Genomic DNA, 27851 nt, shown 5'->3' on the forward strand with positions numbered 1-27851 from the left:
CTGCATGTCAGATACAGTACTAATAGGTCACCGATACAGCCGACAATCGGGAGAGATAACCACCAGATGGCTTCTGCCGATACTAACGAGCGGAGTGCCCTATTGAACAGTTCAAGTCCCAGGGCGAGCAGTTTTTCATCATGCGACAACCAAAGCTCCACCTGGGCCACAGACACAGATTCCAGCCCAAACCTGAATCCGGATCAACGTCCAGATGAAGAGCCTCAGCAGAATAGAGGGCGTGCCGAAATCATCGAGCCTTCCAATGGACGCCTTGCTTTGGTTCTGGGCAGTATATGGGTATGTTGCACCTGGACCCATGTCCTTTGGCATCATTTCTGACGAGACTCACATGTATACAGGTCGGTGTCGTTTTGACAGCCCTTGGTGGGGACTTCCCGGTCTTCAGCTACTCATGCAACCCATATAAGCTAATTCACCGGGCAAACAGATTCCACCATTGTTGCCACCCTGTTGGCCCCCATCTCGAACTCTTTCTCGTCTCTCAAGACTCTGTCGTGGCTAGGAGCCTCCTATCTGATTGCAGGTGCTGCAACCCAGCCTCTGAGTGGCCGTCTTACAGACATCTTCGGTAGGAGGGCAGGCTTGATTGTGTGCAATATCGCATTTGGTATCGGGACTGTACTTTGTGGCATTGCAACTACGGAATGGCTCGTCATATTAGGTCGTGCAATTGCTGGATCTGGGGGAATGGCAATGGTGGCAATATCAACATTCGTTGGCTCCGATCTGGTACCTCTGAGGAAGCGTGGGGTCGTCCAAGGCCTCAATAATGTTGCTATGGGATGCGGTGCAGGCTTGGGAGGGCTTCTTGGAGGCTGGCTTGATAGTGTATGGGGCTGGAGATTCGCCTTCCTCGTTCAGGTACCGTTCATAGCCATCGGCACCATCCTCGTACTCTTCACCGTTCGAGTACCGGTCAAGCTCAGTAACAAGTCAGCCCTCCAGCGAATCGATTACCTTGGCTCGTTGACCCTCACAGCCGGTCTGGTCCTCTTACTATTAGGCCTGAATGCTGGGGGCAATATTATACCTTGGAGCCATCCTCTTGTGCGCATCACGCTGCCTCTCTCTGTGATTTTTCTCGCCGTCTTCGTGTATGTCGAGATCCATATTGCTTCGGAACCTATCATCCCTATGGGTCTTCTACTGAACCTTACGGTCGCTTCTGCATGTGCTACGTACGAATTTGCCTATATGGCTCAGTACGGGATAATGTTCTTCACGCCGCTGTACCTGCAATTACTTGGCAGCTCTCCCACTCAAGCAGGCCTTCGATTCATCCCTCAGAGTGCAGGTACAGCGATCGGAGCCCTCTGCACTGGAATCATCATACGAGCTACTGGAAATTATCGGTGGCTCAACATGGGCACCCAGACTGCTCTTATTATCTCTACTGGTTTGCTTGCAACGATGGATCAAAACACTCCTGCATGGTGTCCGTTCCTATACCTAGGTCTATACGGACTAGGATTTGGTAGCATGCTGGTGGTCGCCCTTATTGCTCTCATCAGCTCAGTAGATCATCAACATCAAGCTGTGGTTACGTCGGCATCTTTCGCTTTTCGCTCAACAGGATCTGCTATTGGATTGACCCTTTGCTCTGTCGTCTTCCAAAATATGCTCAGAGTTGGCCTTACGAGTCGACTTGTCCACATCCCAGGGGCCGAGCAGATCATTGAAAGAATTAGGGGGAGTTTTGACGAGATTTGGCTTGTTGATCCCGCTGTTCAGCCTGCCGTGAAAGAGAGCTACATGGCCGCGCTCAACGGCGTCTTCCTACTCATTTTTGCACTGACAATAGTATCGGCTGCTTTCAGTTTTTCGATGCGGCAGAACGTTCTTCACACAAATCTTGGTCGGAGGTAATGCAGCCTTCCTATCAAAGCATGTTAATATTCCGAGCCGTTTTGGATCCAAAATTCTGAGTATGCCGCAATTGAAAATAGATATTCATGGCTTGGAAATTGCTATATGCCGTTACGGTTATACTGTCCCCTTACTTCGATTGATCTCTAGACTTCTTGTCGACTACCCTATCCTTGTTTTTGAGACAGCTAGATTCACCTCCAGCTTGTCATACAACCACATATTTTCTCGCCCATGATTGACACATGTGGAGGCCAATCTCAAAAGACCACGTCTCGTGCCACCACACCTCAGGCTTCTCTCGGCCCGCGATATGAGCTTGCAATTTGGTCAATACTCGTAGAGACCTGGTCTTAGTTGCTCGACGGACACTGCAAGAAAATTAGGGTGCCAATCATTAGGTTCTGTTGACTGTTGGAGCCGCAGCTGGGTGCGTTGTGGTGCCAGGCTATGCTTTCTCTCGCGTTACACCAGCCAAATTGCATTTACGCCCGACGAATAATGGAGTCAACCCCCACACGTATGCTGAAGGGGGTAACCTGTTTCTCGTTGTCATGCATGAATTGATCTGCAGTCTCGCCCGGCCGGTATGTTCGAAATCCTGCCACCGATATGCAAAGGGAGAAAAGCGATCAACCTTGGCCAATTACTGACTGGCTGTGGTGGCCATGGATGGCTGTGGCTTTCCAGTTTATTGTCTCGCATGCGGTGGCACTTGTGACCGCCCATTTAAGTGTTCTATTGGTGAAATGCTCTTGAAGCAGCGACACATTCGCTCTATTCAATCCACATATGCTAGCATGAGAGAATGGTATTTGCTAAATCATCGGTGCCCGTTGATGTTGCGATCTGTACTATGTATCCATCACTTTTTAAAGAACACGTCATGACCACCTCTGCTAGGAAGCATCCCAAAGACCAAGGTACACCACCCATGAAGCTGGAAATTTTGTTCTGCGTGAAGTGTTAACGAAATGTGTGAAGTCTTAAAAGGCAGCATCAATGATATTGAAGCAGAAGTACACTTCCTATCTCGTGATCCTCTGTACCGCGAGGTAAAGCCATATAGCATGCGCTTCAAACCGATTGGAGAAGTGAAACAGACAAACTTGCTGCCAGAAAAGCATTCTATCAAGATTCGCAGTATACGGGAGCCGAATTTAAACCTTACTTTCGACAAGTGCGGGTTTGATGTCATACCACTTCAGTCAAACATGGCATACGAAGACTTTCGGGATGTGCAGAAGATTGCAGAAATATATGCACCTGAAATTAGAGCTGCGGTGAAAGCTAGATTGAAAGCTCAGCATGTTTTTGTAATGGACTACGCGGTATGGATGTGATTCTGGCTTCGCTGAGGTGGCTGAGAAGGTATAGGTACGACGGCGTCATCCAGATTACCCAGTCTCAACGGGAGAGAACTACGAAGCCGAGCAGCCTACTTCCATCGTTCACATCGGTTAGAAATTGAACTTCTGTTTTACTCATGTTCAAGGCTGACGAAGATAGACTTCACCCAGGAAGAAGCTTCAAGGATGTTACAAAAGCTGTACGGGAATCGAGCCCACGAAGTCTTGAGCTACCATTGGCAAGTCGTGAAGTGAGTTGCTCCATCTTACCACTTAGTTCTTCTCCATTAAACTGGCAAAAGTGTGTGGAAACCTCTCAAAGGACCTGTTCGCGATTGGCCTTTGGCTGTCTGTGATGCTGAGTCCTTCAACTTTGAGAAGGATGGTGAGCCCGGGGACATTGTTTACAAAGACTGGGTCACCGAGAATGTTCAAGTCAATTACGCCTCAACACAACGATGGTACTGGCTACCTGAACAAACAGTATCGGAGCTTATTATTTTCAAGAGTGCTGACTCAGATGATACTGCGTGTCAGGGTTAGTCTAAGTCTCAGCACTGGCCCTTTGTCAGGACTGCATTCTCTACCTTGGCTGACTTTAAACAGCATGTCCGCATACCTCATTCTTCAACTCGAGGGCTTCAACTGCCGACCCGCCACGGGAGAGCATTGATTGTCGGACTTTTGTGTTGTATGCTGATTCAGTGCCACCAGAGGTGGGAAGTTTGTATGGTAATAAAAATTGACTCAGTATGATTTACTATAGTCTGTGCCCCGTTGAAGTTTTTCGAGATTTTCAACTACGGTTGCACCACCACCAGAAGAGCATAGGCAGGATGATAATTAGATCAGATGGGGGAGAAAACATATTACAGATCACCAATAACGTTGATGCGAGCAGCTTGTGTTTTCAGCGAAGCCAGTATATTCGCTAAAGTCTGATTCGAATGAGCGACTGACAAGAATACATCCTCCAGCAGGAACCAGTTCAACATCACACTTTCGACAGATACGTGCATAGCTTTGAGAAGCAGAAAAAAATCCAACTGAGCCGTTACAAAGAACACCCAATTCTAGCCAGCAGAATCCCTTCAACGTCAGCCTGCTACTTGTCCTCCTCGACCTCCTCGAGCTCTTGCTTAGCGAGACCAAGTCTCGGGAGAGTGTTGCCATTGGTATTGCCATCCATGACGATTTCTTTGCCTTTTTCAAATCCATGAACCGTGCCACCATTGTTAGTGTCGGAAGCAGCAGTTGACTTGACTGGCCACTCGGTCTTCCATGGCTGGGCCTTGGGGGCCGTCGATTGAGGCATGTCTGCGAGAGCTTGGTGTTTATGGAAGACTATGTGACATAGGGAAGTCAGCATCAGGAAATATTAGGTACCGTTTACTTACAGTTTATTGGACTTTGAATGAATATTTGAGCTCCTCCCTGATTGTGTGCAAGGTCGAGTCTGGTGTAGGATCGGACTTGGCTGATTCCACGCCGAACATATAAGAACGTTACCATGCGGCTCCGTTCCACGGTTCTAGTGCTGTAAAACTGCTCTCTCGCCGCCCTTACGACAGCCTAGGCCAATCCTCTGATTTCCCCGCTTTGGACGACGGATGTTTTTCCCGGGTGTGGCAGGCTCACTAACCCCTGTACGACGTTATCAGATACCCCCACGCTTTGCTGCTCCAGCCAGGCTCAGGTAATATCTGAGCGGTCTTGGAGATACTAATGTGAGGCTCTGCAGTCCTTGTAAACTCTGTCCTCCTGAGTTGAGCCAGAATTATTGGCAAGTCACGGCTGAAGGAGGCCGGCACACTCTATCGGCCCCTTCTCAAGCCATGCAAGCTGGATTGTTATCTGCACACCGCTGACTCTATAGCTTGAACCATCTCTCGATCTCACGGTTCTTCGAGCCCGCCTCAGCAGAGTCCATGGCGAGCAGCAGCCGTAGTGGTAGCGGTGTTAGCCGCAATGCCTCATTGTCAAGGCTCACCACTACCCACCAGCCAAATGTCTGCAGGATCTTACCGGTGAATGGACAGCAGATAGGGAATACAAATGTAGAGTGAGTCTTGTTTCGTGTTCCTTAGAAGAACCGCAACGTGCTTACACAGCGGCTGCCTTTTTAGTCTCATTCTTATTCCAGGGGTGGGAACACCTGGTGTTGAGCTATGGAGCATTCGTTTTCCGCCTTGGACGGATATAATATCAACAGCTCTTTCGAGGCCAAGAATACTTACTTTCAACTACAATATCCCACTTGATGACCGCTTCTCTTGGCAGACTCTGTTCATCGAGGCCTCCTGCCTCCTGGAGTCACTGCATGAGATATGTATGGAGTCCGAGGTAGATCATGATCGAAAATTTGGCCAGAGATACACATACCGATAACTATGCTCAGACCAACGACCGTCCTTTGATATTTATCTGTCACAGTCTTGGCGGTATCATTTTGAAGCAAGTAAGTCGAAGTGAAAGACCTCGCCCGAGCCCATGAACAAGATATCAAGGCTAAAATCTTTACGAGGCACTATCCGTAGCGAACCAGCAGTCCCGAAAATATGTTGGTGTTCTCAATTTAATATCAGGGATCATGTTCCTAGGTACCCCCCATAGGCTAGATGATGAGAAGCAACTGGGTGAGAAGCTTCTACTACTGCTCAAATCTCTGCCCAACGACATTTCCAAGCAGACACTATCGAGACTTGAGGGCGATGCTTTGATACTGGCAAATGCGGCTGATAGGTTCAAAGATGTTAATCTGAGGGTTGACATTGCATCCGTTGGAGAGAAGAAGAAAAGTAAGGTTCGCCATGGTCGGTTTGGAAGAAAAGGCGTTGTTGTTAGTGATATTCTCTCTGTCCCCCGAGTCAACAGGCAAGCATGTTCTCACACGAATACAGGTTGTAGGTCCAGACCTTGCAAGGACACTTGCACCAGTCGAAGTTCTATTTCTAGTCCAGCAAGATCATGAGAATTTATGGAGACTGGACAACAGTGACGGTACACCTGACACTGAACTTGTGCAATGGCTACAACATGTTGTCGGAAATGCCACGACAGTGATACAAAACAGACTCGCGGCGTGTAAGTTCGCTCCTTACTCTTAGGACAACACAGTGAAACTTATCAAGTACCCAGATAAATCTCGAACACCCCCTATGGTCAGTCCTAGTACTACTTCGTCCGACGACTCTATCGATCTCGTAGTCGCGGCAGAGCATGGTGTGTTTCTCAGCAATGACCCCACCCTTTCCTGTTGGATTCTCGCTTATTTCAACCACAGCACTGCAATCAGCCCAAGGCGATAGCTCAGGAGCAGACGCCGATCACGGCTCCTCTACCTTTGGATTCGAAATTGTGCCTATCCTTGACGAACTCACAATTGTCCGTAGACAAGCGAAACTGCCATGCTTCATGATGGATACGTTTGTGAGAAATCCCAAGTTCTTTGGAAGGGATGATGTTATGAAACGACTAGATGAGGTACTGCTGCCCAACAACGATGCAACTGTGTCTTCGGAAGGCGGAGTTCTCAAGCACATTGCATTGTGTGGAATGGGTGGTTTAGGCAAGACCGAGATTGCCATTGAATACGCATACTCTCGCAGAGAAAAGTTCGACGCTATCTTTTGGATTCGTGCCGATGAAGAAGAGAACTTGGAACTTGACTTCAGTCGCATCGCAACATCACTCGAACTCGAAGACCCTTCAGACCCTAACAATCAACAAGTCAATCGCGAACTTGTAAAAGGATGGCTTGCAAATCCAAAGAAGCTTCTTGAGCAGACAAGCGACACGGTGGGCCTCTCCGAGGCGACCTGGCTGGTGATACTTGATAATGCAGACAATGCCGATATCCTGGACAACTTGAAGCCCATCTTCGGAAGTGGATCACTACTGATCACGAGTCGAGATCCTCTTACGAAGATGGCCTTTTCCTTTAACCCTGTAGGTATTGATTTGGAGCCGCTTTCAGAGGAAGAAGCTGTGCAATTTCTGAAACAATTGGTGCCCAGGGAAGAGGAAGAAGGAGTCCATGAGATTGTAAATACGCTGGGGTGCCTACCACTTGCTATTACTCAAATGGCAAGTGTAATACGGAAGCAGTTTCTTCCATACTCGGATTTCTTGAAGCAATATCAAGACGAAGCAGGACGCGACGAGTTACACAGTCTTCAGCTAGACAAGAACCCACGTGCTACGGCCAGAGGCACAATTGCGTCAATATTTGCCATCGAGCGGCTGTCAGTCCAAGCAAGGACCTTGTTAGAACTCTCGTCCTTCTTGAATCCAGATTCTATCCCGGAACGCATCTTTGTGGACAATTCTTCGATAACTTTCCCCAACTTCCCACAGAAAATTGCAGCCTGGAATGCTGCAAGAGGTGAATTATTACAAGCTTCTCTAGTGAAGCGTAACAATGAGAAGAGAGAACTATGGATGCATCGAATTCTTCAAGATTCTGTCCGCGCCAAATTGGATGGCGAGAAGGCCATCAACTCGTTCATGTGCACAGTGAACCTCGTCTCTAATGCTTGGCCTCGAGTGACTATCGACAAAAGACACACAACAGATCGTTGGCAAGAGTGCGAGAAGCTATTTCCGCACGTTTTGGCTCTCAAGAACTACTATGAGAAAAGATTTGAGGATGGATCTATCGAACCAATGCTTGAACTCGCTTCATTATTACACGAAGCAGGCTGGTAAGCTACTTCCTCACGACTCCATAGTCAAACTGTACCCTTTAGTCTCTAACAAGTACAGGTGGCAACACGAGCGAGGAAACTCGCATCACATTCGACCCTTCCTAAATCTAAGCCAAAATATCTGCGAAGCAATGAACTCTCCGCAAACTCGAGACCTGTTAAGCGACGTACACTACGCCCTCGAAGCTGTAGCAACAGAAACAAATGATCCTGAGGGATGCTTGCACCATACGGGTCTCTTGCTTGACCTTCGTATTAAAGCAGTTGCAGATGACGAGCCCCCGGGCATACGACTTGCAGTTGCCCACAACGAGCGCGGCATCGCTTGGATGATGAATGGAGCGTATGATAAAGCTGCGGCAGAGTTCAAAGAGGGAATATCAGTTTACAAAAGCCTCCCCAGTTTCTGGTACCAGATGATTTCTCTACCACTAGCAAATCTCGGTCTTTCGTACTGGCTTGCAGGCGACTATGAAGCGGCCTCAGAAGTTCTTCTAGAGAGCTTGCATGGAAGAGAGAAACACCTCGGATACATGGACAAGGATTCTTTCAGGTATTTTAAACTCCATCTCCCCATTCTGCACGTATATGAAGGATTGTGAGGCTCATATCATTCTCTCAGGACTGGCAGGCTACTACACGGGCTTGGAAATGTAAGATTTTCCCAGGGTCTTATAGAAGAGAGCGAGAACTACCACAGGAGAGCTCTGGCGCAATACCAAAGCACTATTGGTAATAACCACCACCGCACAGCAGACGTCTGTCACCGAGTTGCCCAACACTGTCTGCGGCATAGGGAACTGGAAGCCGCCATGTAAGCACAGATTCTGATCCATTCCCGAACAGACATGAACTGAAAATATTTCGTGCCTAGAAAGCTCGTCGACCGAGCTCTTAAAGTCTGGGGTGCCAATCAACAAATCTACATACCTGAACTAGCCAGAACAACTTTTCTGAAGGCGAGAATTCTCTACCAGCAGAAAGAGGCCACAAAGGCTACTGAGCTCTTCAAGGAGGCCGTAAGGCTGCGGAACTTGATCCCGAACGCAACGCACAAGGCAGATCGAGACCTTGAAGAAAACGACTTCGACTGTCTCGTGACATTTTGGTCAAGGTGATACCGAAACTAGATCCTAATTTATAAAAGAAGGCTTCGATTTAAATTTGCAGTAATGTAGAGGAGTGATCTTGGCATAATAAAAGACAGTTCGTCTTCTCTAAGAGGCACCGAATACGCCTTCGATTCCTGCAACACAAAGAAAAGAAGTTTTCCTGACTGATTCTGCAGCCCTAATATTCCAAGAAGTAAGCTCCTTTATCGTAGCTTCCGAATTATTACAAGCTTGTGTTACAAATATTATTGTAATCCAGTGACTTTAGTCTTCCACCGGAATAAGCGAGTCCACCTTTGACAGCTGACTACAGCTGGTGATGAAAATCATAAATGATTAATAACATCCTAATAGAAAAACATTTAAAATTATCTTAGTAGCATAACACTCAGTGCTTTAATAAACTTAAGTAGGTTACCGTGTAACGGATATAACAGCTTTAAGTACATCTAAGAGCAGAAAGTAAACAAATGCTCGGATTTAGTATAAAGCTTGACTTTAATCTAGTGAGATATAAACTAGAACTATCTCACCTTGTGATATATCCCAAGTAGATAATCAAGCAAGTGAAACTCTATAAGCCCATTATTTGACCTCTGATCTCGCTGTTCCGAGTACAAAATTCGATTCTTCGCGAGCGGGAGTTGATCACATGACACGTGCCAGCCACGGAGGGGAACAAAGTGTTAGAAGAAGAAGAAGCAGACCAATTGCCCTAAATTTCAGGACTCAGAATACATTTGTGTTATTATAAACAAAACACTCCAAATTTTAAGATCTTTGGCATACTTTGGCATCTCCATCTCCTCCCAAGAAGCCTTCTACCCCACTAGAAATAAGTAGAGAAGCCAATGCTATTAACCAAATCACCCACTTATTCCTGAATTCCAAATGAAGAAAATAAACCGCCATCATCAGACGGCGCATCAACCATCTTTTTAAGACCATTATCGCCATAGTAATCAGAGTCCTCTCCACCGCCATTATCATTGTATAGGTTCATCCACTCCTACCGTCATTGCCACCCTCATCAGCATATTCGATCTCCTTCATGTAAATCTGATCATCAGCCTCCTGAATCTCATCGTGCTTACACTCAGTCTTGTTGTCCTTCTTGTCCTCCTCCAAGATCTCACCTTCCTCAAGCTGAACTCCAGCCTGCTCCTCTTGCACTGTGTAAAGCTGCTCTCCGATATTGTAGGCAACACGACCTTCGGCTTTGTTTTTGAAGATAACATCATTGGCTATGTTTGAGAATTCAACAATGACGTCCAAGGGACCTGTGTGGTGGATGTGGAAATATTCGAGGAGGGGTAGGTCGATCAAGCCGTAAAGGGAACTGAGTTTCTCCTGGGTGGTATATTAGCATCTTCTCTGTCCGATTCGTACCCAAAGAAAATCAATTCATGAAAAGTCCGGAGTGAAGGAGAGGACATTGAGAAATTTAAAAGAAAGGACTTACCTCTCGACTAACAGCACTGGTCACCTTATCCCTCCAATAGGCTGGAGAACCCCAGGCATAATGCCCGCTTGGAAGGTAAAACTCGATCGCCACACGCGTTATGCCCCGGAACTCTGCTTTCAATAGGTCACCCAGACCATCCAACTTCTCCTGCAATCTCAACTCCTCGAAATCTCTATCATCGCCCTGAAAATACGTGCTCAGCCAGGCTTTATGGACAGCGATCCTCATCTCCATTAGTCTAATCATCGACTTGAACTGGTCTGGCACAATACTCGCGAAGGTCTGGAATCCGTGCAAGTTGGGTTCGAGGGTACAGCCCCAGCGGCCGTTACCGATCGTGAAGACATTGTAGGTGTAAAAGATCGCGCGGGATTCGGCGGAGATGAGCTTGTTGACGAGGAACACGGAGGTGTGGGCGGACGGGGTGTGTGGGTTTGTGCGACGCTCGCGGCGGTTGCGTGGGGAGGTGGTGCGGTAATAGTAAGGTGAGAGAACGAGGAGCTTGTAGATTGAGTTGCGGACTGTAAAGGGGAGCCTGGTGAACTTGAAGGGCGGGTGGGGGAAGTTGGGATCCATTGTGAGGGCGGAGAGAGAGCGTGAGATATCTATTGTAGTGTTTGTGGAAGTTGGTGGTGCGAGAGCAAGGTTTTGAGCGAGGGGAGCGGATATCTGAGGTGGTGCTGAGTTGATAGTCTCCTTAAGGACGAGCGAGTGGGTAGCTTGTGCGTTGTTTTGGTTTAGAAGCGCGTTTGGTGAAGCTGAGGTACCCTTCTCACTGCCGTCCTTGGCTCCAAGTGGAGAGTTGTGATCCATCGCAGCAAACGACATGTCGATGTCCATTTTTTCTGTGGTTTTGCTCTCGGTCGAGATCGCCGCCTTGTTTCCAACTTTGTTGGGGTTGTGCTCTGACTTTTTGTATGAAGTAGACTCGCCTGTTGTCTTTGTCAATTTACCGAACGAAACATTGGCGCTAGTGAATGCAGAATATTTTCGCTCGGTTGCCTTCAGTTCACTGATGCGATGTAGGGCTGAAAGAACAGGTATCGAAGCTGAAGTCAAGTGGCTGTTAACCTGGCTATTGTTCGCATATGACGCCTGTTTTCCATCAGTAGAACCCCAATTATTGACTCTCGTGTCAGACAAGGACTCCTTCTCAGCCTGCTCGATAAGCGACAGCTGCATGGCATACTGGAAAAGTGCGTCGTCGTCCATACTATTAATATTATTAGTCGACTTCTTCTGAGATTTCTTCCTTCCTTTTGATTTGTGGAACATCGTCAGAATTTTTGGAGTGTTAGACTTGGACTTGTAGCTATCGATGTCTGGTGGTGTGCCGAAGATATTTTGGAAATTCGACGAGACGCTACTCTTGTTATTGCTGCCACCAGCGCCATTGACTTGGTTTTGTGCTTGGCCAGACTCAATCGTGCTAGAACAGACAGGAATTGAAGTAAGAAGGTCACTGGCATAGCTGACTACCAAATCATCGTTGTTTGTATCAGCTGGATCAGGTGGTGCGGATGTATTGCTGGTGACCGAGATCGATGCCAAAAGACCAGAGGTCCAGTCAAGAAGAGCTTCGTCTCCTGACTTGAGAGGTGGTGCTGGCTTCCCGGCTGCCATGTTCTTGAGGATTGTATAGAGAGAATTCTCGATAGCTGGCGTGTGAGCCTTCTTCTTGTTGCGCTTAGACCTTCTCTTCGACCTAGATTTTGTCTTTACAGTTGAGGAAGTGGCGAACAAACTATCCAGGCCTCCTTCAATGGGCTCCAAGGAGATGTCGGAAGCATTGTCGTTGATATCTTCGGTAGCCAAGGCTTCTTTTGACTGAATGGCGTGCTCCGCGGATGCTGTTTGACTGGGGAAGAGGACGTTGCGGAGTCCATTGTTGATTGGTTCCCAAGATTCGTCAGAGACTCTGTCGTTGATATCACCGACAGACATAGCTTCAGACTCGAAGACAGCGCAATTGGTGGTAGAGACGGATTTAGCAGTAGGATTCGAAGTTGGGCTGTGTCGTGCAGGGACTCGAGGCGGGGAGGCCCAAGGCTTGTTGACGCCTCGATCTGGAGCTCTATTTGAGTCATTCAAGAGGTCCTCCTCCTTCATTTTGCCGCTTTTGAATACTAAACTATGGTAAAGTGTATGATGTGTTCGCTGTCGCGACTGGTGATGTTTCCTCGCGGTGCAGAGGAATGGAAGGGGAAACAAATTTCGGGACGTGAATTTCGAAGTAAGCAGACAGCTCTGTTCATTGCTAATTAGTTTGAGTGCGAAACCTATCAGACGCTAAGCCTGTATCGGCTCAAATGAGTAAAGCAAATCACAGCTTTGTGTTAGCGTGTCTCGGATTTGTTAACATGTAGACAATCAATCAAATCAACAACGAATATATGTGGTTGGCTAAGCGAGACGGCGTTGTGGTAAAAGTTAAATGGGGGTTTAAAAGCAGAAACACTATTCAAAGCAAAGCAGTCAGACAAAGCAAAGCAAAGTAAAGGACAATTGCCAGACGTAATAGCACGCAATAGAATACAGCGAGTATGCAAGAGAACAATACGCCCTTCTTGGCCACGATGACCCAAAACATGATAACCCATTTTCATAATTCGTCCACCTTTGAGTATGCCCCTTATATTTCTAGTCTTTCCATACGACTAGATATACCACAACAAAATCATCGCAATAGCAATGATACCAACCGTATCGACGCGTCTCAAGAAACCACAGCCAGAGTTGACAGGAGCCGGGGTGCTTGTGGCAACAGGCAATGGGGATACAACACCGTCAAAGGGCATACTTGTGGCCGTATGATCCACTTGTTCCGAGGCTGGCTCGGGGATTTTAGTTGTTTCCAATGCAACGCCTGTGACGACATGGCATGCTACTAATAGGCTCTCCGTCGTCTCAGCTAGTAAAGACCTCGTCGCTTCCGGCAACACCAAGCCACAAATTACTCCTTCGACACAAGCACTAGATTCCGAATTGGTATTCCATTCTATGGCCTGCCCTGTATAATCAACGCTGGTAGTAAATATTGGAATGGGCTGAGTGCCGCCTGGGAGGACGCACGAGCAAGTGCTTTGAGCGGAACATGGGAGGGGACCATTCCTGCCAGTCCACTATATCAAATTAGCTCATGGAACGTTTGGATGCCAGGCTCAACCTTACTGTAGATGTCTGCCCTGTACATGAAGCTTTGTGTGGACAAGATGTCAGGGTAGATATTGTCGCCAGTGGCACGTTGGTCGTAACTGGATATTCATTCTCACAAGGTTGTGACGTGGGGAAGCTGTCAGCCAGAAGGCCCTCCGTTTCGCTTTCTAAAGGATACAAGTCGGTGTCGCTTCGCGCCAGGAATAGACTGCTCAAACAAATTGTCGATATAGTAGTTTTAGTAACGTTGAGTGTATTCGTGACTTTCGTCGTCGCAGTATTCCCAGACAACTTGATGATGCTGATTGTGGTTGTATCCTTGACCGTCACATGCACCATTGCTGTCTGGGTTTGAGTTGAGTGAAAGAGGTGGGTTGTGGTCTTTGTAGTCATGATGATGGTTGAAGCACAGTTATATATGTCGGCCTGCCGTGATGTTGTGGAAGAGGACACAATCACTGTCGATGTCGTTATCGTACTGGAGAACAGGAAGGTTGAGGAAAAAGTGGTTGAACTGTCTTGGAAAGATATAGAAGAAGCCAAAGAATTTGAGAATGACGTCAGTGACGAAGTTGAGGACAATAGGGTTGAGGAGAGCAAAGATGATGTCGACGGGATTGGAGACGTTGGCAGCATAGAGGTCGATGACAGCTCCGCAGTTGAAGATAGCAAAGAGTATGGCGACATTATAGAAGCTGAAGACAGAACTGAACTTGACTCTGGCATAGAAGTTGAAGATAGAATAGACGTCAGGCTAAGTGAAGGCAACGAGGATGTTGATAGTGTTGAGCTTTGAGAGAACAAATCTGTTGACAAGGAGGAGCTTGAGACTGGAGGGCAATGGATTAGCAAGGGTCATCTGAACGTAGAAGACAGAACAAGATGGCTGGAAAGAAGATCTCGATGGACAATTTACCGGAATCCAATTGTGATGCTGAAGAAGGAAGTAACGTTGAAGAACTTAATAGCAAGCTACCCGTGCTGGCTGAAGCGAGCGTAATAGTAGACGTGATGCTTGGAGTTGACAAGCTGGGCTGGACTGTGACCGATGGCGTCGCGGTCATGGAGAAGCTCGTTCTTGACTCGGTGAATGGGGCTGTTGAACTCGGTATTTCGCTCAAAGGTGTTGAAGATGTGCCGAGAGAGATGCTGGAAGTTGAGGTTAGAAAGAGGCCAGATGACAACAAACTTGAAAGCGATGAGATCGAACTCTGCTGCGAAATCGACGTCGAAGATGATGCCACAGGGCAGTCAGGTACAGAGACAGCATTTGTATCCAATGTCACAGTAGCGGATAGCCCAAATGCTCGCCCAGAGAGTGAGGCCCCAGTACTGAATGTGACGGAGGACCCGGCAAGTATGGTTCCAGCAAAAGACGTGCCAGTTCCTAGTGTTACTGAGGATCCAACTGCCCAGTAGACTTGACATGCCAGTCCACCATTACTGAAAATGACAGCTGAGGCAGTCGCTGTTGTCAAAGCTTCTCCAATCTGGAAGAACCATAAATCATCTGGGGATCTTGTTCCTTCGAGTATGAGGGTGCCAGTGAGCTGAGCTGCATCGTCAAAACTATATGTTCCTGGTGGTAGAATCCTATTCCCGAGATTCTCTCCTGTGAGATCTTCGTCCGGGATCGAATTTGTGATGTTCGTAAATGCGGCGGACGCATCTGTCAACACTGCAGAGGTCGCCCCGCCAGTGACAAGGTTCCCATTGATGATTCCTGGGCCAAATCCAGTAACACTGGTCCCTCCAGTACCAAGATCGCCATCAATTATTGTTGATCCTGTGTTCGTCACGCTTGATGCGCCATAAATGCCATACGATGCAGCAGCACCCAAATTGATCTGAGAATATTAGCTAGGTCGATAGTTTCCTGTCCGATAGGGATATCAAACTTGAGCAGAGCAATTAGTAAATACTTCAGTCAGGCTCAGAAAAATAAACCATCTCAATATTGAGCTTGACATGATGGAACAATCAAGGCCTTACTAAAAGCTGTGTCTGATGGATGTAGAAAATGGAGAGAAGAAACGAACGAAAACAAATCAAACATGGCGTGGAATGGACTAGAACGTCGTTCTTAAAGCGCACCTAGACGCTACATGCCAGTACAAAAGAAATACCTGCTATGTATGAGAGACAAGAAACACCTGGCTACCTGTATGATAGGTTTGAGCTCTGCTTCCAAAACTGCTCTCGGTTTTTTTCAATCCAAATGAGGGACATATGATTGCAATATTTTGAGAGTTCCGTGATTCTCGATCTGAGGCAATATTGAAGCTCTGACCTCGTGGCAGAGTATCTTCGAATCTGATGCTCTCCAATAGATGTTCATGTCCCCACTGTTTCTTTGGCCATTAGCATTCTGTAAGGTAGCTGCAAAACAACAGGAGGTAGACTGGAAGAATGAGAAGACATTCTCAGTACCACGGAAAGATTTCGTGCAAATCGATCCAATTCGTTGAAATCAGAAGGCAGACGACTGGCCGATTGGTCCAGCTGGACTGTAGTCAGGCCATCACTTGAGGCGAAGAATGAAGTGCGTGTGAGGGTCGCACGACTGACACCAATTTTGGCTTGCCGTTGATCTCGATGGCAGATGTCGCAAACTCGTAGAATAAACAGGTACCATGTTCTCATACCTGCCTCATGATGTCACGATAGCCCGTTTTTACTGAAATGGACTGCTGGGGCACATCGAATGGCAGGGAAGGTTGAGACATCGATTTCTGGATATGGATGTATATTGGACACGACGCTGACCACTCGAGCTGAAGAGCGCAGATTAAATAAGGAACCAAGCTGAATGATGCGTGTTACAATAAGTAGAGCATGCGATGAGGGCGAGGCGAATATTGTGGGATGGATGATGTCCCGGATTGAAGGTTTGAGGACAAGAAACATAGAAGCGATGAAGATTACCTGACCAAACTACTAGTGCATAAAACTTGCATAAGTCTAGTCACATGATCTGTCCTTTCTCTCCTTTCTCTCAATCGGATGTACCGACTTCTGTATTTCATAGCGACTAATAGGTGTACTCTGATGTAACGATGGATGTGATTCGAGTGAGAACCGATCAATAATACGAGAGTGAGGATATGCAACATTACCTGTCTCCATAACTGGCCGCACAGGGCTCTCGCTAATCCACTGAAGCGAATTGCCCGCTCCTTGCTTTCCTTTCTTCACTTCACCACAAAACAATGGCTCATCCCTCAACATGACTCTCCCAATCACAAGGTCTTCTCCCCATTTCAGCATATGTACAGGGTTTCGCGGAAGCAGTATGAACCACATTCCGCACGTGGAATAACGAACAGCGGAATTCAAAGTGATATACTTTGAGGATCTCACCCTCGCCCCTCGCGTATGAAGACCCACCGCGAAAAGACCGCGACGTCGATGTGCAACAAATAAATGAACAGCGCCATTGAAAGGATTGTGAGTGATACCAGACAGATGTACCCGGGTTTATTAGATGCCTGGATCAAGTGGGCAAATTGCCTGTATGATGGTGAGCTGGGTGATGCGCAGTGTCACATTGGATGTCAGAGACACACCTCCTCAAGCCCGACCTTGATTGTCTCTGCGTCAGGCTTAGGTAAGCCTCAAGTCCTTCTCATCAATGATGACCGCAGGAAATGGAAAAAGGCAATCAGTGCATTGCCATCATACCAAGCTGTCCTGCCGTGATTATTTGGCAATTGTCCGTTTAGCCTGCACAGATGCAGTACCTGGCGGACATCGTGAACCAATGTCCTTTGCACTTCATGCACGTCCGGCCAGTGTAGTCGATAGTTTACGGCCGTTCAAACGACCCCGTTTTCGAGATTTTAAACTAACTAGCATTTTAAGCCTTAAAAACTAACTTAAGTCCGTTATATAAAGCCTAAAACGAACGAAACGGGGTAGTTCTTAAGAACGAAGTAAATAAACTATAGCGATTTATATAACGATTTAAGGGCAGGTAGCTAGCTCGGATAGCTCAGATAGCTCGGTTAGCTATTCCTATTCAGGAAGGTATAACCCGAGCTAAGCGAGAACACCTTCTTTAACCTCCTTTACCTTCTTTTTACCTTAGTTATAGATTTTAAAATAAGCTTAATTACTTTTACTTAATATCTTTAGTATATAAGACTACTATTATAACATGATTTTATCCTTCTATAAGGTAAGTGTTATAAAAATAGTCCGTTTTAAAAACGAACCCGTTTTACTATTAGTATATTAAACTAACTACAGTTTTAACTTATTATAACCAACTGTAGTTAGTTTAAGGATTTTAGTAACGAACGGCAGTTAGTGCTAGTTCTTGACAAAACGGCAAAACTATCGACTACACTGCGTCCGGCTCTTTTCGATTGCATGTCTTGATGTGAATACCTGGCACGAACCAAAGATGCGACATATTCGCACATCTAATTGTCGAAATCCATCGTCTCCCATTTTCCGATATCTTATCCTGCAGCTTACTCTATGACCCGCATGGTACTACGGCTTGGCGCCCTTTTGTGGGTTTGTGGAGCGAGACCGACAACAATGAAGGAATAATTCTTTACCAATAGCCGGTACGGTCCTGGATGTTGAAAACGGAAACAAATAGAGAAAACAACGGTTATTCGGACCGACAATATCATGGGTCCCGTCCGTGGCACCCGAGATGTGAGGTTCATTGACAAGTAGAAAGGTAGTACTGAGCTCTCTGCTGACCTCCTCCTCACATCATTATACCAAGACGTCGACCCTCACCAAATGACAACCAGATATTCATCATGTCGCCCATCATACCTTTCAAGATAGATGTCCCAGACGCATCTTTAGCGAACCTAAAGGAGAAGCTCCAGCTGGCTCGTTTTCCAGAAGGGGACCTTGAAGAAGCCGGTTGGGATTACGGTGTTCCTTTGTACCCATCACTATCTCCATAGACTCTGCATGACATCTAACACCAACTCAGAAAGCTAGTCAGAGATTTAACCAAATATTGGATTGAGGACTTTGATTGGCGAGTCGAGGAAAAGAAACTCAATAGTGTTCCTCAATTCAAGACGGAGGTCAAAGTCGAAGGTTTTCATCCTATTGATATCCATTTCGTGCATCAAAAAAGCGATATTGAGGGTGCTATACCACTACTGTTTCTGCATGGCTGGCCAGGAAGTTTCGTGGAGGTGACGAAGATACTACCATTGTTGAAAGGGAACAACGGCAAGCAGGCTTTCCATGTTGTGGCACCGAGTTTGCCGAATTTTGGATTTTCGGGTCGAGTCACGAAGGTATGTGAGTGGATCCGTGGAATTGGAATTTGCTGACGAGATTAGAAAGGATTTGGACTCGGTCAATACGCAGAGGTCGTAAACAACCTTATGCTAGCGCTTGGATACGATCAATATGGTAAGTTCAAATCCAGAGGATAACCCCGGAAGTTCTGTTAACAATATCCCAGTAACCCAAGGAGTATGTCTTATTGTCAATGAATCTTGACATGGGATTAACACGAAGCAGGGTGATTGGGGAGCTCTCATATCCCGTGTCATTAGTGCCCGCTTCCCACAGCACAACAAAGCTTCACACATCAATGTTGCAATCGCAAGCGAGCCGAAATGGGATGCAGACAACCCAAAACCCAAATACACCGAGCGCGAGCTTACCACCCTGAAAAACAGTGAAGTATGGCGCCGGGATGGCATTGGATATCTCGCACTACAGTCGACTAAGGTAAGGTCCAGAACGAAGCTGAGAATGAATGTGGCCCTTCTCATTCAAGACAACCAAGAACTTACTGCCACAATAGCCAGCTACCCTAGGCTTCTCTCTTGCGGACTCGCCGACTGGACTTTTAGCCTGGATCTATGAAAAGCTCGTCGCTTGGACTGACGATTATCCATGGACTCCCGACGAGATCCTGACTGTAAGAGCACTGCAATCCTCCTCCAAAACAGTCTCCCGATAACTAATTTCCTTCTTTCCTCCCACAGTGGATCTCAATCTACTACCACTCGACCGCCGGCCCGGCCGCCTCAATCAACATTTACTACGAAGCCAATGCCGCTCACAACACGGAATTCAACCTCCTCACCATCCAAAAATACGTCGACGTCCCGCTCGGCATCGCTGATTTCCCAAAGGAGGTTGCTAATGCGCCGAAGAGCTGGAGGAAGGGGCTGGGTCCGGTGGTGGAGGATGTGCAGTTTGAGAAGGGTGGGCATTTTCCGGCTTGGGAGAGGCCGGAGGATTTGGCGGGCTGTTCGGTGAGGATGTTTGGGAGGGGTGGGGGTGCGGAGGGGGTGGTGGAGGTGTGATTTGGAAGGTGGTAGAGCTCTGGACCGAGTCCGGACGGGACTTGCAGGATGTCTCAAGTACACGCTAGAGAATGAAGTGAATTATTCTCTCCTTCTCTTCCATCCAAGCTCCCTTTGTTGTTCAACATCAATAAAATGATATCCAAGAACTATCTAACCAGTTTCATTTTCAGATAATCTCACTTACTACCCCTCCACCCTCCGCATCCCACAAACAGTAATCTTCACCTCCCTAGGATCCACATCAATCAGATTCCCCTCCATAGCCGTACTTACCAACGAAGCCTTTACAATCTCTCTAATCTCCTTCTCCAACATCCCGGGCGTGATGATCTCTTCACCTACAGCTTCTAGATCCTGCTTCCACTCGCTCCAGCTGTCGTACTCGTTCTTGTCGAGCGTCGGGATGTTTAGAGAACCGCTGATGTAGACGATGCGGTCTTTATTCAGCTTTGTGAATTGCATGGTTCCTATGTAGGTATCCTTCACATCTATTCAGCCCTTCATTCTATCACCAATGTTTCGGGCAGAAGAGGGAGTTATCGGGAGCGTGATCTGAAATATAGGTAGAGGCACGGTCTCCCAAGAGAAGAAGAAAACAAAACATAGGTCAACATCCCCAAAATGACTCAACATACCATATCACCCCAATCATAAATCGGCAAAATAAGCTCTTGTAAAGATGGCAGCAAAATAAATAAATCATTCAGATCGCCCTTTCTCAGAGCTTCCCAGGTGCGGTGATCCAGGATGAGAGCTTTTAGAGTCTTTTTGCGGGACGGAGGGATGACTTCGTGCCATTCTAAAGGGTCCTCGGATTGGCAGTATAACGCCCGTGAGGGCGTACCGTCCGGTTTGAGGAACTGGATGCTTTGATTCATGATGCTTTAGTGCTGGTGGTGGTTCGGAGCTGTCTCCTGGGTTGAGGGGTCTTGGCTCGCTGGAAACGCCTTTCCTTCGCTGAAAAGTGGTATTGAAGCTGAGATAAAATGTTACAAAATACTTGATGAGCTTGGATAAGTGACAATTGACTGGTTTCTTAGATAGGATGCTCGGTTGTTGATGTTTTGATGTTTGATGAGAGGGCTGGGCAGCGCGGCAAGATCGGCCGGATGAGCTGACAGGAAAATGTCACGGTCACGTGGATCCATGTAGCTCGCGACTTCCTCGCTTGTTTAGTGCCCCGCATCGCGTCTTCCTTCACTCCCACGACTCCTCCCACCATCTACTTCTTCTTTCCTTCAACAACCTCAAAGCCTGGACATCATCGTCTTCCATCAAATCTCAACTCAACTCTCGAATTGAGGACAAGATGTCGGAGACCGATGATAACGGTAAGCAGCCAGCCGGCATGGACGATTCCGTTTCCGCTTCTGCCGATTTCAATGTCGCGGAGTTCAAGGCCAACCTGAACGCTTGCTTGAAGTCAATCAAGAGCTCAGGTACGTTCGTAACCTTCAGACCTATGAAGATGGCGCCGGACCCAGGTATCTACTTGATGAATGATGCGATGCCAATCTCGCTTCCTCTGACAGACGAGGACGCAAAGAAAATCAAGATTGCAAGTCAGGCTTCACAACCCCCGAAAGGCGAGAAAATTTCTCCCAATCCACAAGTCTGGGAGATCTTCGCAAATGATCTCGAAATCAGGAATGTTGATTGGGAGCAACGTCTGAGGAATATTGTCTTTGCTGTCTGTTCTGGTTTTGGTCTTTACATGACTGGCGATGATCGATTGTGCCCTACGATGATTGAGACGCGACCTAGTGACCTTTCTGCTAAACTTTCAAAGTTGGTGCTGTGTGAGGAGGGCGGCGCTCTGCATGAGTCCCTTGGCTGGTGAGTTCTCGGAGTGTTTCGAGGCACTTTCTAACCTTCACAGCTCTGCGAATATTCCTGGCACTTTTGCGACTATCTGCATTACGCTCCCAAGCCAACATTCTGGCGGTGAAGTCACAGTCACTCAGGGAAGGGAAAAGAAGAGTTTTGACTTCTCTCAGTATTCAAAATCTGAAGAATCTTGGATTGCCTGGTAGCTAAGAGGGAATAATCCTGCGATTCAAGCTTGCATTAATGTGTCAATAGGTTTGTGGATGTGAAATATGAAACGGATCCAATCTTGACAGGTCGTCGAATATTCCTACAGTACAAACTTGTTCATACTACGAACAACTCTACCATACTAGAAGAGAAAGCCAAAAGTAATGCCCAAAATTCTCAAATCCACGATCTGTTTTCAAGCTGGAAAGATACTTTCCACATTGAACACCATCCGAAGATACTGGGTTATGTATTTGAACACCGCTATCTCCGTTTCTGGGGCTGTTACACTCTGGAAGGGCAAGACTACCATATTGTTTCCCATCTTCGAGATAGCTGCGAAGAATACGGACTATCCCTCTACATCGCTGAACTTGAGATCAAAGTCTCTGGGGTTTGTGATGACAATGATGGGCCTGCTACACTTGAAAATGGCGAGGAGGCTGAGACAGAGCACGTCGGGTTCCACACCTTCGCGGAGCAACTTGATCGACACACCGTTCTGAGAAGAATATATGACCCCAATGGAAATGAAATCGACCGATGTTTAGATTTCAATGAGGAGTGCCTTATGCAGGAATATTCATTTGTGGACGTTCGTCCTGATGAGGAATATGTGGATCTTGACGAGGAGGGAGACCCAATTTTCGATGACAGCGGGGCTATCCTCCTGCACCACATCTACCGTAGAACAGTAAGAATTTATCCCTAACTGATTCACTTCGTGAGCTGATAAAAAAAAAAGATTGCTCTCATAATGCCTAAATCCCACCAAGTTGAGTTTCGCATAAATCCGTACCTCGACTCCGCAAGCCAATCTTACCAACAAGCCGAAAGAGGGACTCGAAGACCAAAAGAGGTTGATTCATTGATTGAAGAACTGTACGGTGATTTGGCTCAGAGCCCAGGTGATCCCGGTATCCTGCACGGCCTCGAACAAATCTGTAAATTGGTCATCCGACGATCGCATGATCTCAAGATCTCCGAAACACCCCATCTCCGGACTGAGTGGCATACAAAAGACACGCCATTCTTCCCAGAAAAGACGAGAAATAGAATATTGTCGACTTGTGTTGATATTGGTAATAAGGAATTGTTCCTGGAAGCATACGATCTAAGCCCCAAGAGGCTACCACTTTCCGCCTTTCGTGACATCGGCGTGGCGATCGCGCGCTTCGATATAAATTCGATACTGCCAGAGTATGTTTAAATCGATCCACTTCTGCGTGTTACAAAGGCTGACTTTAGTGAAGGTTGACTGCTCGGCTATCCCCGGATCTTGAGCTTTATGAACAGTTCAAAATCCTCCAGGCGATCTGGGATGGTCTGACCAGAGAAGCTTCGCGAATGGAGAAGCGACCGGATGATTTCTGCAGAAGCTGGATTAGGGACGCAATATTTCAAGCAGTCAGTCATGATAGCCAATATATCGGAACAGCAAAGCATGGATACGCGTTGGCCTGCTGCTGTAGGAAATTGGCAAGCTTTGCCCCTGATGACATAATTACTAGGTACGCACAAATCGTAGAGGTATGAGCAGTTCTAATAGTTGAGAAAAGGCTACTCCCCGTTGTTAAGAAGCAAATCGAGGAACACGATAATGCTACCAATACCGCCATGGCATTTCTAGCATCAATTTTCGACACCGGAGCTATCGGAACACTATCCACGGATCTTGTGAACGATGTCTACGCTGAAGTGATGCCTGTATTGGCGGACCGATTTAGCATTGGAAACCACGGCTTTTACAAGTATGATCGACCAGAGGCCCAGCAGATCGACGACTTCCTGGAGATGTTTGACCGCAGCTACCAGCTCGGGCTTTCCGATGAACTTTGCATAATTGTCTCAAAGCTAACCTCCAAGTCCATGGACAAGGGCAGTATTGACATCGAGCGATTTGACACCTATCTTCTTCCTTTGCTCAAGCGTCTCACCGCTTGGCTATCAAAGCAGATGGTCCTTGTTCAAGACTCGCTGGTCGAAGATCTTTTCCAGGGTCTGTTACCAGTATACATCCAAAGATTTGTCAAAGAGGAACCGCAGCCTCCTACAGATTGGGCTCGTCCAAAGTCACTGACAAGCTGCATTTGCTACGATCATGCCGCCTTCAACAAGTTTCTTCTGGACCCGGCTCGAGAAGTCGGCAGGTTTGTAATGAGCAAATGGCGGCAAAACCATATTCAGGCAGTGGTCGACAAGACCAATTTCTATACAGACGTTGACCGCAGTGGGAATAAGCGCGCTCTCATTGTCGTAAAGAACCATCAGGATCATTTCATTGCTGACCATGAGGCATGGCAGAAACGCAAAGCTACAGCAATAGCGAACATCAAGGGTCTTGGCTCAGAAGCGGAGTTAAGGGCTTTGCTTGGGGATCTTTATGAGTCGATCATAGAAGCATCGACTGTTGACAAGAGCGCTGCAGTGAGCATCGTAAAAGTGAGTCGTTCTCAAACAAACAAGGAGGTTCGAGGTCTTGAGAAGGTCGCCAAGCGAAGAGGAAAGAAGAGAAAGATCATCGACTCTAATGATGAGAATACTTGGTGATTGGCTCTTGTGTGTATTCCATCGCGCTTTTATTAAGGCAATGGCCATGCTGGAGCTGTGGACTCATCTCAACTTTTGGCGTCTGTCTTCTAATGTGCTGCACACACAGGTTAATGAGTAGGACAGCGGAGCACATTTTCCGTGCGAATGATTGATGGGGAGAAAAGAGGAGAATTTGCTACCAAGAATGACTTGCGCTTCATCACATTAGCTAGGTTCCCATCCATGAACTATTTTCTATTTCAGCTTTCTTACAAGTCTCTCTGACCGCAATTCTGGTGTTAATGAAAAATCACATCTGCATAGTTCAGTCCCTGTAAAGGCATGCCAACGAGAACATGCTTTCTATACATGACTTGCGATCCAGTGATACAGCAGAAATTTCATGACCCGAGCATTCAGGCTTAGAAACTGATAAAAACTATCCAGGTTACCTAAACAGCAGTACTAAGATCAGCTGACACAGCACGAAAAGGCGCGTCGTCCTTGGAGATGGTGTATGTAGAGATTCATCAGTCAACAACCACCAACTTTACAAGTAACAGCATCAGATATTTCTCAAGTCGTGTCAGCCACATTGGGGGCGGTAGATCCAGACCTCGGTGAGGGTCATCTAGAATACCTCTCAAACGTGTTATGAACGCAGCGACTTTTTCGCACCGCCGGAGTATCAGATATGCTGAGAGCCTGAGAAGACTTGTCCACTCCGACATCATGCTTCAGCTGTGTACTATCTAAGTTCTCATATTGACTAACGGCACGATAATGATTTGGGTATCAGCTAACAGTAAAGATTTCAAAAGACATCAGATACCATGCTCCGCTACAAACCATCCATCTCTCCAAACAGGTCGTCCCCATCCCGCCTCCTCTTGCTCGGTATTGACGCCTCACCTGGCTGCACCGAATTTCTCGAAGAAAGCGTTGAGCACTTCGCACTTGCCCACCTGAATGGCGTAGCACAATACCCACGAGTCGTGCCATCAAGTTGGTCTTCTGAGCCTGGAAACGCCACATAGGTACCGCCGGTAGTCCCACTCCCACAGCTTTCTCCAACATATGGACACAGATTCACACATCCCCGTCGAGCAACCTTCTTTCCGGGAGTGAGCGTGCTGCAATATGCGTAGAACTCGTCACAGATTGTATTTGGGTTCGAGCAGAAGAACTCAGAAGTAGTAGAGCTGACTTGGCACTTGTTGGCTCGGACTGGTTCCGTGGCTTTTGCTTGGTTGCTGGTCTTTTTAGGTACTGTCTTCACGCCTGGGTTCGCGGCTTCAATTCCTGATCCCGAGTTGGAGTTGAAGATACCATTGATGATGGATCCCAGCTTGACTTCTGACGTTTCGACTGTGGCAGGAGCGGGCAATACTGATGCTGGTGGCAGCTTCGTATCCGTTGCATCGGTATTCGCATGACCGGTTGAGTCCTTGACACAGAGTTCTGGCTTGCTCCACACCAGGAGAGAGGATGAGGTTGAAACGTTGCTGGGAGATGTGTCACTCTCCGCGCCTTCTACTTTCTTCCGTCCTGGCTTGGTTGAAGAGACATTGAGAGTAGGCTGAGAGTTACAATGCCCCAATGCTTACAGTGGGAAGCAGAATAATGTGGAAACGTGCCAAGTACCAAGAAAAAACGGCCTAGATACTGATCAAATTTGGCCAAGTCGATGAGGCGTGCGTTCTTGAGCTTTGTTTTAAATGCCTATGAAGTACTGTGACTGGATTTTATGCCTTCCCTATCATCATTCATCAATTTATCACTCGCAAATAGCTGTGGCCATTTCTGGACTGACCAGACACACGTTTTACGTCAAACACGATGCTCTCTGGATCTTCTGCTCCTGTTGAAGGTTTGCCATTTCCTGAAAAGCACCTGAAAAAGGTCTTCAAACACCCATCTACAACTCGTCCGCATAGCCCGAAATGACGTTCTTCAAACTCTCCGCCGATGCCTCAAGGAATTTTTGCTCCGTCTCCTTCAAATGAATTGGAAACGACGAAATAATTCCATCCCGACCCAGAACAGCGGGCAAGCTGAGACAGCAACCGAATTCTTCACGCCAGTGACTGAGCGGTAAGACTTGTCGATGATCGAAGATGATGGCCTCGCAGATCCGGGCAGATACAGCTGCCACTCCGTACGAAGTGAACCCTTTAATTCGGATGATGGTCTCGGCTTTCATGCGTGTCGTGGTGGCAATCTCGTCACGCTCGACATCAGTCAATGGGAGGACTTTGAGGAGGGGTGTGCCGTGGACAGTGGCCGTGGACCAGGCCACCTGGATATGGAATCAGAGCTGTCGTAACCAATAAGTGACATTTGACATCGTATCAAGGACTTACACATTGAGAATCGCCATGCTCTCCGATCACGAAAGCGTGGATGGAGGTATCTGCAACCTGGAAAGATTTCAGCCCTGGTCACTCTACTTTCTTTCTATTGCTCTGAATGAAGTCATGTAAATCAAGCTTACATTCAGCCTACTTGCAAGAATCCTCTTGAGTCTGATAGAATCCAACAATGTTCCCGAACCAAGCACCTGACTCTTCGGCAATCCTGAGAACTTCTGCGCGAATAAAGTAAGAATATCCACCGGATTGGCAACAATCAACAAGATTGCATCTTTCCGAATGGGCTGCAGTGAGCTCAGGATAGATTTCAGAATCTTCAAGTTCCGATCAATCAGATCGAGGCGTGTGTCACCTGGTTTCTGCTTCGCGCCGGCAGTAATGATGATGATGGCAGCCTGTTGCGCATCGGCGAGCTTGCCTTGACGGATGCGTACGTTTGAGAGGAATGTTGCGTCAGAAAGGTCTTGGACTTGAGCTTTGCACATATCATCGTCGATGTCGATGAGGACGACGTCTGGGACGACTTGGCGTAGGAGGAGGGAGAATGCAACAGCTGAGCCGACGGATCCGGCGCCGATCACTGCAATGGAGTTTCCGGGGGTGGACATGATGAAGATGTATGAAAAAATATATGGTTACTAGAGCTCGAAGAAGAAAGGGATTCTGAATTGCGGAAAATTGCGTTGATTCGCATGGTATTGACTTTTCATGATGAGGAATCGTACGACTTCTACCAAGATATGTATAGGTGCCTTAACTATGAGGGTGGAGCTACATCATTTTGGATCCACCTGAAGTTGAATTATCTGAATTAAATTCTAACTATCGATCGTTGTGGGAATATAAGAAGTTGAATAGGATCATAAAGATATCTACGCTATTCAGTTGAGCTGATCACATCGTTATGTGAAATATTTAAGTTCCCTG

At 47.1% G+C, this 27851-nt stretch overlaps 11 protein-coding genes across 13 annotated transcripts; 5 read left to right on the forward strand and 6 right to left on the reverse strand.

The window, feature by feature from the left end:
• Positions 1–66: 66 nt before the first annotated feature.
• On the forward strand, positions 67–1890 carry ONS95_006267 (uncharacterized protein; the record flags this gene model as incomplete). Its single annotated transcript, XM_058499720.1, has 3 exons — positions 67–300; positions 363–387; positions 452–1890. 3 exons carry the CDS (start codon positions 67–69, stop codon positions 1888–1890), a joined length of 1698 nt encoding a protein of 565 aa, XP_058350764.1.
• An 886-nt stretch (positions 1891–2776) lies between these two features.
• Positions 2777–3985, forward strand: ONS95_006268 (uncharacterized protein; the record flags this gene model as incomplete). Its single annotated transcript, XM_058499721.1, has 6 exons — positions 2777–2813; positions 2875–3221; positions 3268–3349; positions 3400–3490; positions 3542–3777; positions 3846–3985. 6 exons carry the CDS (start codon positions 2777–2779, stop codon positions 3983–3985), a joined length of 933 nt encoding a protein of 310 aa, XP_058350765.1.
• Positions 3986–4144: 159 nt separating this feature from the next.
• On the reverse strand, positions 4145–4751 carry ONS95_006269 (uncharacterized protein; the record flags this gene model as incomplete). The annotated part of the gene is made up of 2 exons (XM_058499722.1): positions 4145–4583; positions 4637–4751. 2 exons carry the CDS (start codon positions 4749–4751, stop codon positions 4345–4347), a joined length of 354 nt encoding a protein of 117 aa, XP_058350766.1. The 3' UTR covers positions 4145–4344.
• Positions 4151–9156, forward strand: ONS95_006270 (uncharacterized protein). Of its 3 annotated transcripts, none has more exons than XM_058499725.1 (9): positions 4151–5301; positions 5366–5582; positions 5638–5697; positions 5764–6078; positions 6140–6323; positions 6378–6461; positions 6523–7942; positions 8004–8677; positions 8792–9156. In XM_058499725.1, exons 1-8 carry the CDS (start codon positions 5168–5170, stop codon positions 8545–8547), a joined length of 2958 nt encoding a protein of 985 aa, XP_058350769.1. In that variant the 5' UTR covers positions 4151–5167; the 3' UTR covers positions 8548–8677; positions 8792–9156. The 3 variants fall into 3 exon arrangements, with proteins under 3 accessions (XP_058350769.1, XP_058350768.1, XP_058350767.1); XM_058499724.1 differs by having other exon boundaries at positions 8004–8498; positions 8568–9156; XM_058499723.1 differs by lacking the exon at positions 4151–5301 and having other exon boundaries at positions 5311–5582; positions 8004–8498; positions 8568–8759; positions 8820–9156.
• A 900-nt stretch (positions 9157–10056) lies between these two features.
• On the reverse strand, positions 10057–12631 carry ONS95_006271 (uncharacterized protein; the record flags this gene model as incomplete). The annotated part of the gene is made up of 2 exons (XM_058499726.1): positions 10057–10407; positions 10520–12631. 2 exons carry the CDS (start codon positions 12629–12631, stop codon positions 10057–10059), a joined length of 2463 nt encoding a protein of 820 aa, XP_058350770.1.
• Positions 12632–13179: 548 nt separating this feature from the next.
• On the reverse strand, positions 13180–16332 carry ONS95_006272 (uncharacterized protein; the record flags this gene model as incomplete). The annotated part of the gene is made up of 4 exons (XM_058499727.1): positions 13180–13644; positions 13694–14508; positions 14595–15525; positions 16324–16332. The coding sequence occupies 4 exons, from the start codon at positions 16330–16332 to the stop codon at positions 13180–13182; spliced, it is 2220 nt and encodes a 739-aa protein (XP_058350771.1).
• Positions 16333–18456: 2124 nt separating this feature from the next.
• ONS95_006273 (uncharacterized protein) lies at positions 18457–19980 on the forward strand (the record flags this gene model as incomplete). The annotated part of the gene is made up of 7 exons (XM_058499728.1): positions 18457–18587; positions 18639–18954; positions 19000–19072; positions 19125–19135; positions 19184–19396; positions 19473–19589; positions 19657–19980. 7 exons carry the CDS (start codon positions 18457–18459, stop codon positions 19978–19980), a joined length of 1185 nt encoding a protein of 394 aa, XP_058350772.1.
• Positions 19970–21064, reverse strand: ONS95_006274 (uncharacterized protein). The gene is made up of 2 exons (XM_058499729.1): positions 20619–21064; positions 19970–20463 (listed from the first exon to the last, which is right to left on the reverse strand). The coding sequence occupies exons 1-2, from the start codon at positions 20859–20861 to the stop codon at positions 20167–20169; spliced, it is 540 nt and encodes a 179-aa protein (XP_058350773.1). The 5' UTR covers positions 20862–21064; the 3' UTR covers positions 19970–20166.
• Positions 21065–21203: 139 nt separating this feature from the next.
• ONS95_006275 (uncharacterized protein) lies at positions 21204–24814 on the forward strand. Its single transcript, XM_058499730.1, has 6 exons — positions 21204–21819; positions 21863–22012; positions 22066–22714; positions 22766–23220; positions 23274–23531; positions 23580–24814. Exons 1-6 carry the CDS (start codon positions 21293–21295, stop codon positions 24568–24570), a joined length of 3030 nt encoding a protein of 1009 aa, XP_058350774.1. The 5' UTR covers positions 21204–21292; the 3' UTR covers positions 24571–24814.
• A 579-nt stretch (positions 24815–25393) lies between these two features.
• ONS95_006276 (uncharacterized protein) lies at positions 25394–26353 on the reverse strand (the record flags this gene model as incomplete). The annotated part of the gene is made up of 2 exons (XM_058499731.1): positions 25394–26057; positions 26334–26353. The coding sequence occupies 2 exons, from the start codon at positions 26351–26353 to the stop codon at positions 25394–25396; spliced, it is 684 nt and encodes a 227-aa protein (XP_058350775.1).
• Positions 26354–26470: 117 nt separating this feature from the next.
• On the reverse strand, positions 26471–27532 carry ONS95_006277 (uncharacterized protein; the record flags this gene model as incomplete). Its single annotated transcript, XM_058499732.1, has 3 exons — positions 26471–26851; positions 26916–26972; positions 27047–27532. 3 exons carry the CDS (start codon positions 27530–27532, stop codon positions 26471–26473), a joined length of 924 nt encoding a protein of 307 aa, XP_058350776.1.
• Between the last annotated feature and the right edge of the window lie 319 nt (positions 27533–27851).

This window comes from Cadophora gregata, assembly GCF_030347475.1.
Source record: "Cadophora gregata isolate MNR1 chromosome Unknown scaffold_17, whole genome shotgun sequence".
In the NCBI taxonomy this organism is placed as follows: domain Eukaryota; kingdom Fungi; phylum Ascomycota; class Leotiomycetes; order Helotiales; family Ploettnerulaceae; genus Cadophora; species Cadophora gregata.

What these genes read in the sequence shown, in the direction of transcription:
- ONS95_006270 (XM_058499724.1), top strand. Translation starts at nt 5,168, where the DNA reads ATGGCGAGCAGCAGCCGTAGTGGTAGCGGTGTTAGCCGCAATGCCTCA. An exon ending in ATAGGGAATACAAATGTAGA is followed by an intron (nt 5,302 to 5,365) that starts GTGAGTCTTGTT and finishes CTGCCTTTTTAG; the next exon opens with TCTCATTCTTATTCCAGGGG. An exon ending in AGATATGTATGGAGTCCGAG is followed by an intron (nt 5,583 to 5,637) that starts GTAGATCATGAT and finishes AACTATGCTCAG; the next exon opens with ACCAACGACCGTCCTTTGAT.
- ONS95_006274 (XM_058499729.1), bottom strand. Translation starts at nt 20,861, where the DNA reads ATGAATCAAAGCATCCAGTTCCTCAAACCGGACGGTACGCCCTCACGG. An exon ending in TTTATGATTGGGGTGATATG is followed by an intron (nt 20,464 to 20,618) that starts GTATGTTGAGTC and finishes ATAGATGTGAAG; the next exon opens with GATACCTACATAGGAACCAT.
- ONS95_006275 (XM_058499730.1), top strand. Translation starts at nt 21,293, where the DNA reads ATGTCGGAGACCGATGATAACGGTAAGCAGCCAGCCGGCATGGACGAT. An exon ending in CTGCATGAGTCCCTTGGCTG is followed by an intron (nt 21,820 to 21,862) that starts GTGAGTTCTCGG and finishes TAACCTTCACAG; the next exon opens with CTCTGCGAATATTCCTGGCA. An exon ending in CCTGATGACATAATTACTAG is followed by an intron (nt 23,532 to 23,579) that starts GTACGCACAAAT and finishes AGTTGAGAAAAG; the next exon opens with GCTACTCCCCGTTGTTAAGA.